At 61.0% G+C, this 17,770-nt stretch overlaps 1 protein-coding gene across 9 annotated transcripts in view; it reads right to left on the bottom strand.

Moving 5' to 3' along the window:
* TNRC18 (trinucleotide repeat containing 18) overlaps nt 1-17,770 on the bottom strand; it is an 88,198-nt gene that overhangs the window by 47,515 nt on the left and 22,913 nt on the right. For 6 of the 9 annotated variants that reach the window (XM_029221791.1, XM_029221797.1, XM_029221798.1 and 3 more), the window contains 8 exons: nt 16,006-16,131; nt 13,817-15,556; nt 7,010-7,112; nt 6,549-6,754; nt 6,100-6,246; nt 5,457-5,647; nt 3,734-4,163; nt 1,537-2,529 (listed from right to left, as the gene is read on the bottom strand). In XM_029221791.1, coding sequence (XP_029077624.1) covers nt 1,537-2,529; nt 3,734-4,163; nt 5,457-5,647; nt 6,100-6,246; nt 6,549-6,754; nt 7,010-7,112; nt 13,817-15,556; nt 16,006-16,131 — 3,936 coding nt within the window. The remainder of the gene's footprint in view (nt 1-1,536; nt 2,530-3,733; nt 4,164-5,456; nt 5,648-6,099; nt 6,247-6,548; nt 6,755-7,009; nt 7,113-13,816; nt 15,557-16,005; nt 16,132-17,770) is intronic. The other 3 variants (XM_029221794.1, XM_029221799.1, XM_029221792.1) reach the window with 2 other exon arrangements.

Below are 17,770 nucleotides of genomic sequence, written 5' to 3'. Positions count from 1 at the left end.
GGCGCAGTGGTTGGGAGTCTGCCTGCCGATGCAGGGGATGCAGGTTCATGCCCTGGTCCGGGAAGATCCCACGTGCCGCGAAGCGGCTGGGCCCATGAGCCATGGCCGCTGAGCCTGCGCGTCCGGAGCCTGTGCTCCGCAACGGGAGAGGCCACAACAGTGAGAGGCCCACGTACAGCAAAAAAAAAAAGAAGAAGGCAAATGAAAATGCCTTACGATCTAGGATTGGGTCATTGAAGGCTGGGACCTCCACCAGGCAGAAAACTGTGTAATCCCTAAAACAAAATTTCTAAGAATACACAGCTTTGAGAAATGTTTAATAAAGCATATACTAAGTGAAAAAGGCCGGTTACAGAGCACTGTTTACAAAATGACCTTGATTTTGGAACTGTGTGTCCGTGTAGAAGAAATTCTAGAGGAAACACACCAAAACGTCCGGCGCTATTATCTCCTCCACAGCCGGGCCTGGGCCCCTCCTCCGTGCTGCTTCTGGCCCAAGCGTGGGCTCGCGAGGCTGTGCCTGACCCACAGCCTCTTCACACACGTCTTGGAGCACCTCAATTTCTATGTCGAATGTCAGTGGTTTTGTGCCAGCCCAGAATTCACGGCCCCTTCTGCTGAAGGCACTCCATTCCCTCTGAGGACCGCCCCTCCCTACACCCTGGAAGTGGCTGTCCCCCCCATCGAGGGCTGGGCATGATCAGCCTGGTCCATCCCATCTCCTGGGCCACAGGGTTTGCTTCTGCAAAAAGCATGAACCCCAGTCAGCCAATCATTGACAGTGCATCACAGCATCTTTGCCAGAGCTATGTGGAAACAGGTGGCCTCTTGTGTGTGTCTGCTGAGCTGAGCTGAGCAGGCCCGTGGGCTTGGGAGAAAGTATCAGTGACCACTATAAGGGCAGTGGGCCCACCTTGAATGAAGCCAACAGAAAGAAGTGAAACAAGGTGGGTGGGGGGAGACAGGGAAGAGGGAAAAGAAACTCCTTGGTTTGAGCACCTGGATCCAGCCATACCTGAAATATTACCTAATTACTGACATACTTCAGTTCCACAAGCCAATAAATTTCCCCTGACTTTTTCTAACCAGTTAAAAGAAAAGTCTTGGTCCCTCACAACCCAAAGCATCTCACCACTGACAGAACAAGCAGAAATTTCACCACGAAGAAACCCAGAGACTGGCCGCACAATGATGTGCCTGTATGTAACACCTCTGCCCTGTACACTTCAAACCGTTGAAATGATAAAAGTTTACGACATGTTTATTTCACAACAGTTTTTTTAAAGTGCACACGAATAAACCACATCCTGGAGATTTTGAAACTTTTTAAATCCTATTTTAAAAAATTTTCCTTAAAAGGGGGAAAGGCAGGAGTTCCCTGGCAGCCTAGTGGTTAGGATTCCAGGCTTGCACTGCTGTGGCCCAGGTTCAATCCCTGGTTGGGGAACTCAGATCCCGCAAGCCACGCGGCCTAAAAATAAATAAATAGAAAGGGAAAAAGCAAGCCGCAGAGGCCCACCGCCCGGCACGACTCACCTGCCACCTCCTGGCTCCTCTTCTCCAGCTCCAGCTCGGCGATCTCGCTCAGCAGGGTGATGCCGTGCAGGAAGCTCGGCTCCAAGACAAGGCTCTGCACTGCCTCCAGCCTCTCCAGGGCTGGGGCTCCAGTGCCCGGGGAGGGCAGAGGCCTGGCCTGGGGCAGCTCTGCCGCGGCCACTAGGGCATTCATGCCAGCCAGCGGGTCCTCCAGGCTGGGCGGGAACTGATCGGAGCCCGCTTCCTCCAGGAAGCAGGCGCTGCCCGGCACAGGGGTGGCCTCCGGGGCCTCCAGACTCAGGCACTGTCCCTCCCCAGGGGGCACGTCACAGTCCGGCAGTTCCAGGCTGGGCCGGGGCTCACTCGGGGCCTCCTGGGCCAGATCTTCCTCGGGAGCTGCCTCTGCCACGGGCACGTCCACGGGCACCTCCACTGGCTCCTCCTTAGCCTTGACCAACGGCTCAGGCGTCAGCCGCGCCCCCAGGTCCGGGGCAGCCGTGCAGGACTCTGTCCGGCGCGGTGAATCAACCCGCGCCTCAGCCCCCTCAGCAAAGTCCGGGCACCCGGAGGGCTCCGCGGGCCCCTGGCCGCCGGCACTCAGCGCCTGGGCCTGGGCCTCCAGCAGGCCACCCGCGCAGCCGCCCGCCGGGCTCGGGGCCGCCAGGGCTTCCTCGGGGAGCAGCGTCAGTGGCGACTCGAGGGAGGGCAGCTCTGCGGGGCCTTCGTCCATGTCCTCCACCTCCGCCTTCACCTCCCGCTCTGCCAGCGGTTCTTCGTCCGGGACCTCCCGCAGCGGCTCTGGGATCTTGGACGGGGACAGGCGGATGGGCTTGTCCTCAGGCGAGAGCGCCAGGCGCTCGGGCCCATCGGCCGGGAGCGGCACGTCGGGGGCCAGGCCGTCGGCATCGGCAGCCGCCGTGGGCTGCAGCAGGAATGGGTAGGGCCTCCCGTAGTGTGGCGGCAGGGCTTGAAACGGGTACCTGGGTGGGATATCTGCCGAGGACACCAAGGGTCAGCAGGGGCCCCTTCTCCTGCCATGTCTGACACCCCCGTGTGTCCCCATCAACACCCACCCGCCAGCCACCCTCTCTGCTGGGCCAGCCTGCAGGGCTGGGATCCCTTCCAGATGGCATCTGAGGAACCCCAGGGCCTTTCTGCATGTCTGCGCCACAGAGAGAAAAACTGGCCACCATCTTTCCCTGAGGGTCTTCAGGCCCCAAAGGCTCTTTCTCTGTTCCCTCCAGCCTCAGCACCCAGCACAAAGCCGGGCCAGAAGCACAGGCTCAGTAAGACCCCAAATGGTCCCCACCCAGCCGGTGCCGACTCTGCCCTCCGTCCCACAAGAACCCACCCGCCCCACGCCATTAAAGCAGAGTTGGGGCATCCAAGTTGTTCAAAAAATAATAGTAATACAGTGCTGGCTCCCCTCCCTCACTTTTTTTACTCTGAACTCCCACGCTTGAGTGTAAACTCCCTGAGAGCAGGATGGTGTTCAGCTGACTGTCTGTAGTGTCCCAGGCCCAGCCCAGAGCGGGGCAAGCAGCAGGGGCTCAGTATGAACCAAACCGGGGGAGACAGACGCACGGAGCACCCTCACCCTGCACCGGGGTCAGGCCTGTGCTCCACACTTGACCTGATTAGCAAGACATCGAATCTCCCCAGAGAGGGGCAGCCACCTGCCCAAGATCGCACACAGCATTCCGGTGGCAGAAATCTGAACTTTGGAATTCGAACTCAAGTCCTCCCACGGGAAGAGGAACACAGGCCTCAGGCCCCTTCAAGGCCACCTGCTGCATGTCCCGACCAACACAGGACACGGGAAGAGGGCGTGTGTGTGCATGCAGCGTATGGGGTGGGAGTACTACTCAGAATACACTGTTTTATCATCAATGCAACAACACAGCACCTGTTATGGGCCAGCTATGGTGCTAAATATCCTACAGGTCTTACTTTGTTTCATGCTCAGACAGGTCCTCCTGAACTTAGAACCTACTTCTAACATTACACCCATTTCCCCTGACCCTACCACTGAGGGAAGGCTAGAGAGAGATGATGGCCAGCTGTGTCCTCGGGCATTCATTCCAGAGCCCAGCGGTGAGCCAGGTACACAGTAGGTGCTCAACACAGAAAGAAGGATTGACAGGTTGAAGGAATGAATGAGTGAATGACCATATGGGGATGTTTCACCAGCTCCTACCTGAGAACAAGGCCTGGAAAGGGCTGGGGGCTCCCTTCTCCAATTCTAAGTCCTTCTTCTCGACGACGTTCTCGGGGGCCTCTTCCTTGCGGGTGATGCCAGGGGTGGGCGGCGGGGAGGCGGGCGGCGGGCTAGTGGGGTGGGAGCTGGGTGTGGCGGGGTAGGCGTAGGTGGACGGCTTGGACACATCCTCCAGCTTCTGGATGACCTTGGCCTTCAGGGCAGCCACAGGGGAAGCGCGGGGAGATGGCGGTGGACTCATGGCCTTGCCGTAAGTGCCCGCAGGGCCAGCGGCCAGGCCAGGGGGCTTCCGAGGCAGCAGCCCGGGGCCCGAGGCGCCCAGGCCACCCTTGCCCGCGGCGTCCAGGCTCCGCTTGTTCACCTTCTCCTCCATCTCTGCCCGCTGCTCCTGGGCCTTTAGCCGCTCCTGCTGGGGGGGGGCCGGCAGGCAGGGTCAGCGCGGCAGGACCCATCACCCACCACCTGCCCTGTCCCCGGCGTCCCCGCGACACACAGAGAACCTCAGGCAGGGTCTGGGGCTGCAGGCCGCCCACACCCCCAGCCCGAGACTGACATTCCGTCACAGTACAAATAACAAGCACAGCATTCCTTGTAGAATTCCAGCAGACGGGGCTAGGGTGCCCTCCGGTCTAGACCCAGGCCCCTCTGGGACCCTCACGGTCAGGGCGAGGGGGGCCAGTGGAGGTGTGAGGCTCTTTCGTGACACTAGGACAGCTACCTGCACGGAGAACTCACTACCTGCGGGCACTCTCCTGCCTTATCACACCTGGGTCTCAAAACACCTCAAAAGGTGGGCGGGGGGAGCCTTTCCCGGTCTTTGATGGCTTGAGGAAGGCTCACGAACTTCGCCCGTGCTCACCAGGGGCCAGGCGGTCAGCGCATGATCACACGCGGAGGAAAGGCTCCATGCCCCAGCCACTGTCACGGCTGTTAAATCTCACTGAACAGCCCGATGACACAGAAATTACTAGCAGCTCCACTTCCACAGGAGGAAACTTGAAACCCAGAGAGGTGAATTCACTTGCTGGAGGGCACACAGCCAGGCATGGCAGAACTAAGGTTCAAACCCAGGGCCCCATTTGCTGCCTGTGCCACCTCGGTTGACTCCTCCAGAGCAGCTGCTACACAAGAAGGGAGGGGCAAGGCCAAGCAGAGGACAAATGTCCAGGAACACCTTCAAGGAGGCAGGAGGGCTGTGGGCTTCAGGGAGTCCACCCACACGGTGGCGACACCAAGTGTCGCCCATCTTACGTGATCAGGCAACATGGGTGGAGGCCAGCCCCGGCCCGAGAGAGGAGCCCAGGGCCATCAGGCACCCAGCCGGGCCAGGCAGGGCTTAGGAAACAGCGGGGTAACACAGGGATCCCTTCAGTTCCCATGCAAACATCTCCAGTCCACAGGGCCACCTCTCCCGCCCTGGCTTCCCCATTGCTACCTGCACCCACCCCTTGCCAAGCTCTGTCCACCTCTCAGCCTTGCTCACACCATCCCCTCTGCCCAGAGGGTTCCTCCACAACTAACTTCTTCAGGTCTCTGGGCAGACGCCACCTCCTCCAGGAGGCCTCTCTCATTTTTTCTGACTCACAGTCCAGAACTGGACTTTCTGCTGGTTGACCCCTCTGCCTCGCCAGCAACAGAGGAGCTCCGGCAAGGGTCTCCAATGCCCCCATGGCCCTCCTGAACCACGCCCACCCCAACTCACCACCAGCTGGGCACTCCTCTGCAGTTCCAGGGCCTGGGCCGCCTGCTGCTGCAGGTACAGGAATTCCTGCTGCCGCAGGAAGTGCTGCTGGGAGAAGAGCTGTAGCTGCTGGGCGTGGTGCAGGGAGCTGCGGCCGGGTGGGTACAGGGCCGGCCAAAGGGGTGGCACCGCAGCCCGCTCCATCAGCTCCGCTGGGGGCAAGAAGACAGTGAGGCTGCACTACCGCCTGGTGCCCATCACCGCATTTTACAGATGGGGAAGCTGAGGCAGAGCTGGGCTCAGCTGGGCCTCCAGTTGCTTCCTGGGGACGGAGAAGCCTGTCCTCCTCCCTTTGCCAGGGGCAGCCACATCCCAGGCCCGGGGCCAACATGGGGACTCCACACCTTCTCCTACTATATCCAGTGGTCTGCAAAGTGGATTCCTGAGGGATGGGGGCACCAAGGCAGAGGGTCCAGGCCTCCCACCAGGGCAGCCCTGCTTTGGTTCTCCACGTGGGCTTTCTGGGTAGGAACTCATCAAAACAAGGACCCCTGTGGCTTTAGGACACAGCCACCCTATTCTGCTGGGCGGACACCCCCTGCCACAGGAGGACAGCCCTCCTCCCACGGCATTTGGGACAGTCTCACTGTGGAAGGCCACTTACCAAAGTGAGGCAAGTGCTCACTGGGAATGACCACCAGCTGGCCCGACTGGGGGTCCCTGACGAACTGGTAGGCCGACGGCAGGGAGCCCCCCAGGCCGGGTGGAAAGGCAGGCGCCATGCCCTGGTGAAGAGAAGGGGGGCCCAAGCCTAGGAGAGACCCATGCCCGAGTCAGTGCTGAGGACCCAGGCCCAGCCTACTCCCCCATCCTCCACTTCCTGGGCCTCCAAGCAGGAAGCTGAGGGTAAGGGCTGTAAACACGCGCCCAGCCTCCCGCTCTGGGCACTGTCCACAAACAGGCTTGGCCAAGGGCCCACGATGCTGGCGCCATTAATAATGGCCCTGCTTGGGCACTGAGGGAGCTGAACTACGGGGAAGAGAGGAGGGGTGCTGTCCCGGCACCAGCACGTCAGGCCTCCCCATCCCGGCCCACCGCCGCCCTCCTGCTCACCGTAGGGGTGTCCAGCGAGCCACATGGACGTGCTGCCCGAGCGGGGCAGCCAAGGGTGCGTGGCCAGGTGGGCCGCAGGGTCAGCGGACCAGCGACCGGAACCTGCCAGCGCCGGGCCCCCGGTCACCATGAGGTTGGGGTTCAGGCCGTTAGCAGCACAGCTGGTGGGGTGCAGGCGGGCCAGGTCAGCCAGCTCCTTACTTTCTCTGGAAGCGAACAGGGGCGTCAGGGACAGGCCGGACGGCCCCAGGGGCGGGTGGGAGAGAAGGGGTACCGCCCCAAGTCACCGGGGGACACCAGGCTACTGCTGGGCCGACTCTGCACCCGGTGGACAGAAGAGCCAGCTGGGGCTCGGCAAAGGGCCCCCGGGGCCTTCCTCGGGAGGGTGTCCCACACTCTCAGGACCACCCCGCAGCCAGGTAGGGTCATCCACCCTTGCCTTGGGCCTCCCAGGCCCTCACCGGAGCAGCTTCTCCTGGTCCCGGTCCAGCCGCGCCCCAAGCAACCGCTCCTCCCGGTGCCTGGCCCGCTCATCTCCACAGTCCTCGTCGGCTCGGCTGTGCCCTGGGTCGGGGGGACAGGCAGGAAGTGAGGCCCACTCAGGGCCCCAACAAGCCCTCAGCAATTGAGCGGTTCCCTCACCCTGGCCGGATGCCCTCCGTGCCCAGAAACATCCCTCCCTCGCCCCTCAAAGAGCCTACCTGGAACTCGCACAGGTAACCGGGATATTGCAGTAAAACATCGTAACACAGATCGAGTAACAACACGGTGTGAACCGAGTGGCATTCGCTGACACGGTTTTACTACTTTATCACCGGAAAGGCAGGTTCTGGGAGAGGTTAGGATGGAGGAGAAACCACAACCCGAAAAAGCGGTCGCTATTCAGAAGCACAGCGAGGCCCGGGCCACGGGAAATCAGCCTCCCCCCTGAGGACCCGTCATGGTTCTGTCTGCTGCAGACCTGTGGCTGATCTTTTCAAAATCAAGACAGAAAAGTGAAACCAGAGAACGCTATGTGTGTGTGGGCGAGTGGAGGATATGCGGGCTGCCATCCGGCTCACCCACCCTTGTCCTGGTGCCCAGGGGACGTCCCTCGACCCATGGCTGGTCCAGCTGCACCTTCCGTGAGCTCCCCGCCTTCCCCAGAGCAGAGAAGGCAGGTCCTCAAGTCCCGGCCAGTTCTGCAGGGGCAGGAGCTCGTGGAGGGCACCCAGGGTCCAGCCCTCCTCGCCCCACCTGCCCCACTCTTCCTGGACGTTTTCTACTCCATACAACGGAAGCCAGCACGCGTGTGGCCGCCCCGGGCCGGCTAGGGCCCAGGAGGCGGGCGCTATCACCAGCAGCAGAAGCCACTCAGCTGGTAGCTGAGACTCTTCTAAACCGCCGAGGCTGGACTAACTCCTTCTCTAGGGTCAGTCATGCTGGACGGGTGTCCTCCCACCCAGGTCTCGGGAGGTACGCCCGGGGAGGAAGCCGCCCCCAGGGCCCCGGACCTTATGGGTTATCACCCTGCCAGAGACAAGCGTCCAGGGCCACCTTGCCGGGGCCCCCCAGCAGTCCCCACATTCATGGTCCTCGTGGGCGGGGACCCAACTTGGAATGCGGCCGTCGAGCATCTCCCCATCGTTTCTCCCCTCCTGCACCCCCATCACCAGGAGCTCCGGAAGAACAGAGCCCCCAGGAGAGGCTCAGGGATGCAGGGGCTTCTCCTTCCCCTTCAGGAAGGTGGAAACCCACAGCCCCAGAACAAAGAAGAGAAGTCCACGGGGAGGGGCAGCCACACAAGCCCACGTGCCCGATGGACCACGCACACGGGGTGGGGGGGGACAGGCAGCCTAGAATCAGGGAGGGTCGCATCCCGAGAGGCAGCTGGAGATGGGCCAGGGGCCACCGGGGGCGGGTCTGCAAGTTCCAGAAGCCACTGGAGCGACAAGGAAGCTGCGTGTGCGGTTAAGCAGAGAAAAGCCAGCAAGTTGGGGCACTGTCAGGGCGGGAGTGGGAGCGGGCGAAGGAGTCTTCTTGCCGACCTGGTCCCCACGGGTCACACAGGTGCGTCCCAGGCTATCCGTTAAGTCACCCCACGCAAGCCCTGAGCCGACTCTTCTTGTGCCAACGCCCGGTCCCCACGACTGTTCCAGCACATGGCAGGAAGTGCAGGAAGCAGAGGGGAAAGGCGGGAGGTGGGAGAACAAGCCCGCGCCAACTCGGGGTGAGACCCAGTGAGGGTGTCCCGGCCTCCAGTGTTAATGTGGTTCCCAAATCCAAGGGGACCCTGAGCCCGCCCACCCCCTCTATGAAGGACTGGAAGGGGCCCTGCTTGTGGGCCCCCCTCCCATCCCGGGCTTTCAGGCAGGGCCATCCAGAGTCCTTCAGCTGGACTGGGAAACCAGAGCATGTGTCTGAGCTTCCTTCTCCTGCAGGGATGGCCTCCCAGGCCCGCAGAAACCCCGAAGACCCTCCCGCCCACTGGCCACGCTGGGGTGGCAGACAGGCTTTGGCACAGAGCTCCTGGTGCCCCCAGAAGGGACAGGCGTCTGCAGTGTGGCCTGCCCCCAAGACCTCTGTCCTCAGGCCTGATGCCTCTCCACTGCCCTGGCTGTCACCACACAGGCCCTCAGGGGCTTCCCACCCTAGGTGCCACCTGCACCAGAAACCTGTATGCAGGCCCGCCCACCTGGGAGCACCCACCACCCCCAGGGTCACTCACGCCAGAGCCCCAGCCCGCTCCCTCCAAATACAGTTGATCTCCAAAGAAATGTGACATGCCCTCCACCACCTCGCCCCGGGGCACCACCCTCGTCCTCCTGCGCCAACCTGCTCCCTCTAATCCCTGCTGACACCTGTCCCTCCTACGGAGGGCCAGCCCCATGGAACCAAGCCCCTGGGCCTGACTCATGCTGCCCAGCTGTCCCCTCCAGTGTACCTCCAGTCACACTCAGGGCCACACACGCTGTTCCCTCCACCCAGAGTGCCCTTCCTCTGTACTACTCAGCCTCCCCAGTAAGAGCTCAGCTCATATGCTACCTCCTCCAGGAAGCCCTCCCAGACCACCTCTCCTCTCTCACGCTCCCTTATTTGTCTCCCTCACAGCACTGAGCACAACACACAGCTGTTTTGCTTGTTGGTAGTTCACCGTCTGTCTCCTCCTCAGACTGTGCATTGCTCTGGTTTGAGCAGTCACACTCCTGGCTGTCTACCTCTCTCCTGCACAATGCCTGACACAGAAGAAGCTGCTCAGCAAATACGTGGGAAGTGAATGAATGAATTCATGAGGATAACTAGAGGAACAGTGAGCTATGCAGAGAGAACAAACGGCAGGTGCAAAGTCCCTGAGGCAGGAGCGTGCCAAGGGGGCCACGGTGGCTGAAGAGAGCAATAAGGAAGAGAGGGTGCAGGTGAAGAGCGGGGTACAGGCCGTGGAAGAGAATATGGCTGAGATTCTGTTCAAGGTAAAAGGAGAAAGCCAGAGGAAGCTCTGAGCAGGGATGAGACATGATCTGACTAAGGCTTTGAAAACCAACCTCCCTCCAGCCCCCTGTGGACAAGCGAACCAAAGGGCCCATCGCCTCTCTGTGCTGAGCTCCAGGATGGCAAGGGACCAGCTCCTCCAGCAGGGAGGCGTGTGGGGCAGAGGGTCAGCTGCTCCGAGGTCCCACACACCCAGGACCCCTTCACCCCAACCCTCGAGGCATGAGCTCTGGAGACGTCCAACATTTCAAAGCCGCCTCTGTGCCCAGCAGGGCCCAGGGCCCTCTCCATACACACACTCATTCAGTGGTCATCAACCCAGGAGGTGGGTTCCAGCCCTCATCCCATCCCAGATGAGGAAACTGAGGCACAGGAAGGTTAGCTACCCAGGTCACACCACTGACTGACAAGGAGGCGTCAGGCTAGCATCGCGGTCTGACCGGGTCTTCCTGACCACCAGGGTGCACACCCCTCCACACACAGAGCCCGCACAGGGTGGGCACTGGTGAAACAGCAGCACTACTGCCATCACCCATCTGCAGCCCTGCCCCAGGGCCCACGTCCCCAGCACTGACAGCCCCTCCGTGGGTCACATGCTCTAATCCGGCCGTAATGGCAGAGGCTCAGGCTAAGGCCTGGTTCCCATGGCAACTCCCTCCCAGACTCCATCTGAGCATTTCTGCAGATATGGCGACCACCAACTCCGGCCAATTCTGTGCTTTCCAGAGTCTGGGGTCAATACCACTGCTTACACCCGATGCAACCCCAGCTCTGCCCGGTATGATGGGCAGCAGGGCAGGGTGGGGGCACCATCACAGCCCCCAGATTTGGTCCCCAATTCGACTCCACCATAGAGGTGATAATGGGCAAGACAGAGAGATGGGAGGCACAGGTCTGGGCTTAAGGGTTCAAGTTCAGCCTGCCTCTTCTAGCCGGGTGACCCAGGGCGAGTCACCTCACCTCCACAGGCCCTGCTCTCCCATCTGTGAAGCTGGGAGAATAACAGATCCACCAGGAGGAGCTGGTGGCCGGGGCTACGTGGGGCTGCCTGCACACGGCCCCCTGCTACACGGCAGGGAAGGTGCTGGTCTGCTGGCCTCTCGGCGTGGGCACTGCTGTCTGGGGTTCACGGGTGTACGTGAAGCCCGTCCTTCATCCATCTCAGGGTGCAAGACCCCTGTAGCCAGACCAGACCCTGGGTGAGCCCTCGGGGCATTTCCCATAAAAGGATCTCGGGCTCATGGCAGAAGCTCTGAGCCCTTAAGGCCCCGAATGTGAACAGAGAAAAGGAAGGCCTGTTTATGAAGCACCTACTACGAGCGCCTCAGCCCACCTGGCATCAGGGAACGAGGAGGCCCTCCCTAGCGCCACGTAGTAAGTGGGGACACCAGGGGCCAGAGGACTTAAGCCTCAGGTTCAAGGTCACGCAGCTGCGAAAGGTAGAGCCTGGATGTGAACTCACTGACAGGCAGAGGGCTCACTCCACAAAGTAGGAGCCAGGAAGTCGGGAAACCCAGGAGCCCCGGGGCTGACAACAACCACTCAGCTGGGGTAATGCCAAATTCTCCCCTCCCCCAGGGTCATCCAGATTGGGGAAAAATCACTTCTTACAGGCATTTTTTTTTAAGGAGAGTAAGACTCCACTCACTTTCCAATGGTCACCGGCAAACAGAAAGGCAGTCTCAGACCAATAATTCCTGAAGGTCTCATCCCAAACTGTCCCATCCTCTCTCTCTCCCCTCCCCCCGCCCAGACACTTGCACACACATACACGCTCACACACACACATTCTCACCTGCACTCTCTCACACACACTCCCTCATACACATTCTCCCACACACACTCACAACCCCATGGACACAGGTCCCTTGGGCACGGCCAGGTACTCTGGGCACCAGGATGAGTTCTGGGGACCGTGAGTCCTAACTGGGGTGCCATATCATGTCACACGAGCATTCTTCTAAAAAAAGGACCCCAAAAGATCTTTTGTCCACCTAGTGAGCGGGCTTCTCCACCACCCAGCCGGCCACCTCCAAGCCAAGGGCCAATGCCCAGACTTTGAATCCCAGACTAAGGCAGGGCCGCATGTGAGCCCCTGGGGTCAGAGGACGGGCCTCCCTTGGCTCCAGGGGGGCTCCACACAGAACAATGGGCTCAGTTCAACAAACATTCCCTAAGACATCACTTGCTCTGAGCCTCTGCAGCTGTGGTACATTCAGATGGGCAGCGACCAGGCGAGACCCAGGGCAGCCTTAAGCCTTACCAGGCTCCTCTGGGAGAGCAGGGCTGGGGCTACGGGTCTAGGAAGCAGCTGTGACAGGACGCAGCACTGGCCGCTCACTGTGGACGGAGGCTGAAGCCCAGGCAGGAGTCAGTGCAGGCGGGCACAGGAGGGCCAGGCTCAGGGAGGGACGGGGACACGGGGGACGCGCACCCAAGATGCCTGTGTATCTTGGAAAATCTAGGAGGTGCAGGGAAGCCGGTCGCACGGGGGCCGCGATGTGAGCCAAGCCTGAGCTTGCAGCTGGCACGTCTGGGAGCAAACTGGGGGCGGGGCTACAGAGACTCGGGGAGGAAACCCAGGCCAACTGTTAAAAAGTCACATGAGCTAGGGGCAGCGGGACACAGCCTTCCTTCCGGGGCCCTTACCCTAGCCTGCCAACACCCCACACCTCAACACACTGACCACGACCTGGTGCAGCGGGGCAGCCTCAGGGCCTGACCCACAGGTGAGGCCCTTGGCTCAATACTGGGCTCTCTCTGGGCAGCCCAAGTCCAGAGTTCCAACCAAAATGCCGCAAATAGCAACTCTCCAAAATCTCAGGAAGGAGTCCAATGGCAAAATATGCCAGGGACGAACGGAAATGTAACAAATCAACCTAGTTCTGGAAAGATATTCAACTTTACTAATAGTTAAAACACATTCCTCCCTGCTGAACTTGACGACGATTGTTTGGGTTTTCTTTAGTAACATTGAAACACAATTCTGAGGAGTCTAAAACAAAACAGACTGCAAACAAGCATATAAACTCTCTAACTACCTAAGAAGTCACAAAGGCATTCAATGTTGAGGCCACAGGAATGCCGGGGCCCTAGTTGCCATCTGTCACACTCAGTAACTCATTCCCTCACTTATCAAACACCTACTATGCGCTAGGTACTGGGAACACTGAACTAGATTAAGTAAGACACGGTTACCTCCCTCAAGGACCCGGAATTGAAAGCTTAAAGCTAATTTATTCGTAGGAATCTATTCTTAGAAAATGACTCAAAGTATCAGTGAGGCCGCAATGCATGAAAATATTCAAAGTAACTTCCTAAACACAAAAACATCAGAGAAGGGAAAACTAAAATGCCACAAGGGAACGGCTAACTGAGCTACGGTGCACGCTCTGGACAAAACACCAAAGACCATTAAAAATGATACTTATAAAGACTTGGCAAAAGTAAGAGCCCACCCACAAAGGAAAAACAGAAGGCCCGAGATCATAGTGCACTGGAGGCTCTGCAGATCAAATGGGAAAATGAATCTGCGGAAAGAGCTCCAAGTGTTCAGGGTGGTGGAAAAAATCTAATGGTCCCTTTTCTTCTTTCTCCTCTCCTGCATTTTACACATTTTTCTATGTGTGTAACAGAAAAAGCAATAAATTTTAAATAGCAGCCACAGCCCACAAGGGGGATAAAGGACAAACAGTACCAGGAAGGTGGGAGAGAGGGGTGCAGAAGGCAGGTAGAAGCAGTGAGCAAAGGTGGGGAGGTGAAGGGGGAAGAAAAGGTGAGGGGTGGGACCCGGGACCCACCTTTGACGTTGCTCAGAGACAGGGAACGCTCCTGGTCCGCCAGCCCAGGCACCAGCCGGCCACTGCCACTGTCCTTCTGCCGGGCCACGGCCACCGCAATGCCCACGGGTGGGTGTCGCACCTCTGCCTCACCCTGGGCACCGGAGCCCTCGCGTCCGAAGGCCTTGGCGCTCTCGGGCCTCTCCGGGTCCCGCTTCAGCTGCCGGCCCCCAGCCGCTGCAGGGCCGGCGGGGTGCGGAAGGCGGGCCTGGGCGCGTGGGGCAGCCGTGGGAGCGGGCTCGGGCTTCATGGTGCCCAGGCCTCCAAAAGGGCTCTTCTTCCCACAGCCGCCGGGACGCACGGCCACGGCCTCGCGGGCAAAGCTGCCGCTGTATTTGATGAGGCTCTGCATGGCCGAGGCCTCTCCCGGCCCGTGGGTCGCGGCGTGCAGGTCGGCGCCCGGCCTGGCGCAGGTGGCCCCGGCGCGGGGCAACGCGCCCCCGGGGTCCAGGTAGGCTTTCTTGGAGGAGGCGGCGGCGGCGGCAGCAGCGGCAGCCTCCTCCTCGGCACGGCTGGCATGGTGGTGCTGCGCGGCCAGCACGGCCATCTGCGTCGTGGCGAAGTTGCCCAGCTCGAAGGGTTTCCATTTGTGCTCAGGGCCGGCGGTTGGGGGCGGCCGCCCTGGCTCTAGGCCGAAAAGCTTGGCTGCCTGCTGGGAGGCGGAGGCGACAGCGGGGCCGCGCGGGGCGCGCTCGCACGGCCGGGGCTCGGCCTCGGGCTTGAGCAGCTCCTTGGCGGGGAGGTAGGCCCGGGGGTCCGGGGAGGAGCGCGCGGCCCGCGCTGGTGGGGCCTCGGCGGGCGGCGGCCGCTTGAGCGAGCGGATCACGGAGCTCTTCTCGCGGAGGCTCTCGGGTCGGTCCGGAGGCGGCCTTGGAGAGCCGGGCGGGGCCTGCAGGACGCCGGGCCTGCCCGCCTCGCGCTCCCGGGTCCGGGCGTCACGCGCCTGCGACGCGATCTGGATGGGCCCTGGGCGCTCGTCAAAGGCCTCCACAGAAGGCACGAAGGTGGGCGCCACCACACGGTGCTCGCGGCCCGCCTCACGCGCGGCCGCCACGGGGAAGATGGTGTAGACGCCGGCGGGGGCGGGCTGCGGTGCGGCGAAGGCCCCGGAGGCGGCGGGGGGCGCAGGCGGGCCCTTGCTTACGGGGGGCGGCGGCGGGAGCGGCGAGGGGCACGGGCAAGGCCCCGGCAGAAGGGCCTCTGCGCGCCGCAGCCGTGCGCTCTCGTCCTGGCGCGCAGTCTCCTTAGAGCCGCGGGCCGCCTCGGCCACCAGTGCAGGGAGCCCCGCGTCCCCCGCGCCATTGCAGAGGCTCAGGGCCGGTGGTGGCAGCGGCGGCGGGTTCTTGCCCTTGGACTCGGTGGTGGCCGTGCCCGGTGCCCGCGGGGGCCCGGGCTCGGCCAGGAAGGGCGACAGGCGCTCCGGGAGGCGCGGGGGCCCGCGGTCCTGGCGGCCCTCCGCCCGCGCCTCTTGGGTCAGGTCCACCACGCTGCGGGGCCCCGCTGCCTCTTCGCGGGCCCGCGGGTCCTTCTTGCCGAACAGTGGGGGCGGCTCCCCGCCGCGGCCCATCCGGTCCTTGGCTGGACCTTCCCGAGAAGAGCCTTTGGTCGAGGCGCCCGACGAGTGGCCGCCTGGGGTCCTGGAGGAGGGCGCATGAGAGTGCAGGGCACCCGGAGCTCCAGGGGCGGGCAGGTAGAAGCCGTCTGCAGAAAAGAAAGAGCGCAGCCCGTGAGCGAGTGCCCCCTCTGCCGGGGGAGAGGGAAGGGAGGCCCCAAAGGGTGCCCTAGACCCCAGGGCAAGGAGGAGGGCCATGCACAGCGCAGCCCCAGGAGAGGGCAGTCTCTGGAAATGGATTAAACCAAGCTGAAACCCTGCCCTGGCCACCTACTAACCTTTCTGAGCCTCAGTTTTCTCATCTGTGAAACGGGGAGAGGCCAGAATTAAGAGCTGCCCAGAGGGCCCAACAGGATTAGATGAGGGCAGGACAACTAGAAGGCTCCAGGAGGCTATGGGTGGGCCCAGAAAGCCTGTGGGGGCCCTTGGGGGCTGGGGTCTTGGGAAACAGCTGAGATGCTGCCTGGAGTACTGGGTAGTGGTCCCTCCCAACCTCATTCCACAGCTCCCCCCAGTCTCCCCACTCCTGCCCTCTGACCTTTCTGGGTATCGAAAATGCTGGGCTGGCCCAGCTGGCTGAGGAGGGGGCTCCCGCTGCTGGGGGGCTCCAGGTGGTTCAGGTGGAGGTAGGATGGGTACAGCCCGCTGGGCAGGTGGGAGAAGCCTGCAAGAGAGAAAAGAAGCCAGCTGGGACACCTCATGCCTCCCACCGGGAGCTTCCTTTCACCCTCTCTGCTTCTTGGAAATAACGTGTCTTGGCTGTCAGCCCCCTGGTGCTGGGAGCCCTGAGGTTTACCACCAGCTCCCACAGCAAGGATTGCCCCCTCCCAATCCTGGCACTCCAGTCCCTGGCAGCCCCCAGGGGCTAGGGCTCTCGAATCCCCCAGGAAGAGAATCAAATTGGACCCAGTGCAGGGCAATGAGGATGATGAAGGTAGATGGCAGTTCTAATCACAGACCAAACCCTTTCAACTGCTTTGCCTTTGTTATTCTCATTTAAATTTCAAATAAAAAAACCTGTGAGGCAAATAATCTTAATATCCCCATTTTACAGATGAGAAAACTGAGGCTCAGAGAGGCCCACTTGCCCGAGGTCCCCCAGCAGAGGAGCCTAGCTCTGAACTGAGGTCACCAGAACTCTTAACCTCAGCCCAACATGGACCCAGTTGAGTGGTTTACTGGCTTAACTTCTCTGCTGTGTGACGCCAAGCAGGTCTCTTGCCTTCTCTGAACTTCAGCCTACCCAGCATCTCCAGCTGCTGGGTCTCCCAGGCAGGTGCTCCTAGGAAAGAATTCCTCCTGCCAGGGGTCTTCCTAACCTCCCACAACCCCCTCCACCCCACCAGTGATGCCCCAGAACCAGGGCCTTACAAGGTGCAGAAGACAGGAAACGGAGGCCACAGAGAAAGAAACAAGAGGCCTGAAAGAGTACACAAGGAATGGAGGCCCAAGAGCCATTCACCAGGGCCCGGAAGGCCAGACAGGTGAGCAGGTGCCGGGGCAATGGAGGAGGATCCTGCCTCTCCTCCTGGGCAGTGGGTCCTACAGGACCTCAGACCCACTGGTGATCCATCCCTGAGGGACTTGGGTCCCCCATGCCCCCCAGTCACTCCCTCTGAGGCCAGAGATGCAGGACCCGTCCCTGGCCACACTGGGTGCACATCTTCACCCACAGCCCCACGTGACAATTACATTAACAACAGTCACAAGATGATAAGGAACACCTGATACACGTTATCTTGCTTCATCACTGAAACAACACTCCTAGGTAGGCACTGGTTCCCACTGCCTTCTCATCTGTAAGATGGGCATAATAGTCCCTCCTCACGGCTTGTTCTGAGGATAAAATGAGTTCAAGTATGCAGTTCTTTGTGCATGGGAAGGACACTGCATTGTTTGCTATCGTTACTATTATTACCGACATCTGCCAGCAAAGGAGAAAAGGGAGTCCGGCTGATGGCACACAGGCACCAGAGGCAGCCTCTGCCCTTCAGGCCCCTCGAGCACCCCCGCTCTGGGCTGGTGGAAATAGGAGGCTCAGATGGGACCCCAGCCCGGAAGGACTGCCCACCATCCCAGACCTAGAGGCAGGATCGCCCCTCCGTGCGGGGCACACACAAGTCAGGACAAGGACGGAAGCACTCGGTGACAACTGGCACAGAGAAGGAAGTAGGGAGACAGTGGGCGGCGAAAGGCCCAGGAGAGCCTTAACCTGCAACAGGCGCCCGACCCGGGAGCACCCAGGACACCCAGGAGGCAGCACCCCAGGACACCCAGGAGGCAGCAGGAGCGAGCGAGCACCC

This window comes from Monodon monoceros, unplaced genomic scaffold (assembly GCF_005190385.1).
Source record: "Monodon monoceros isolate NGI ecotype Baffin Bay Population unplaced genomic scaffold, NGI_Narwhal_1 Super_Scaffold_13, whole genome shotgun sequence".
Taxonomy (NCBI): domain Eukaryota; kingdom Metazoa; phylum Chordata; class Mammalia; order Artiodactyla; family Monodontidae; genus Monodon; species Monodon monoceros.
Note: the sequence above shows the minus strand (reverse complement) of the source record. Positions and strands in the feature narration are given on the sequence as shown.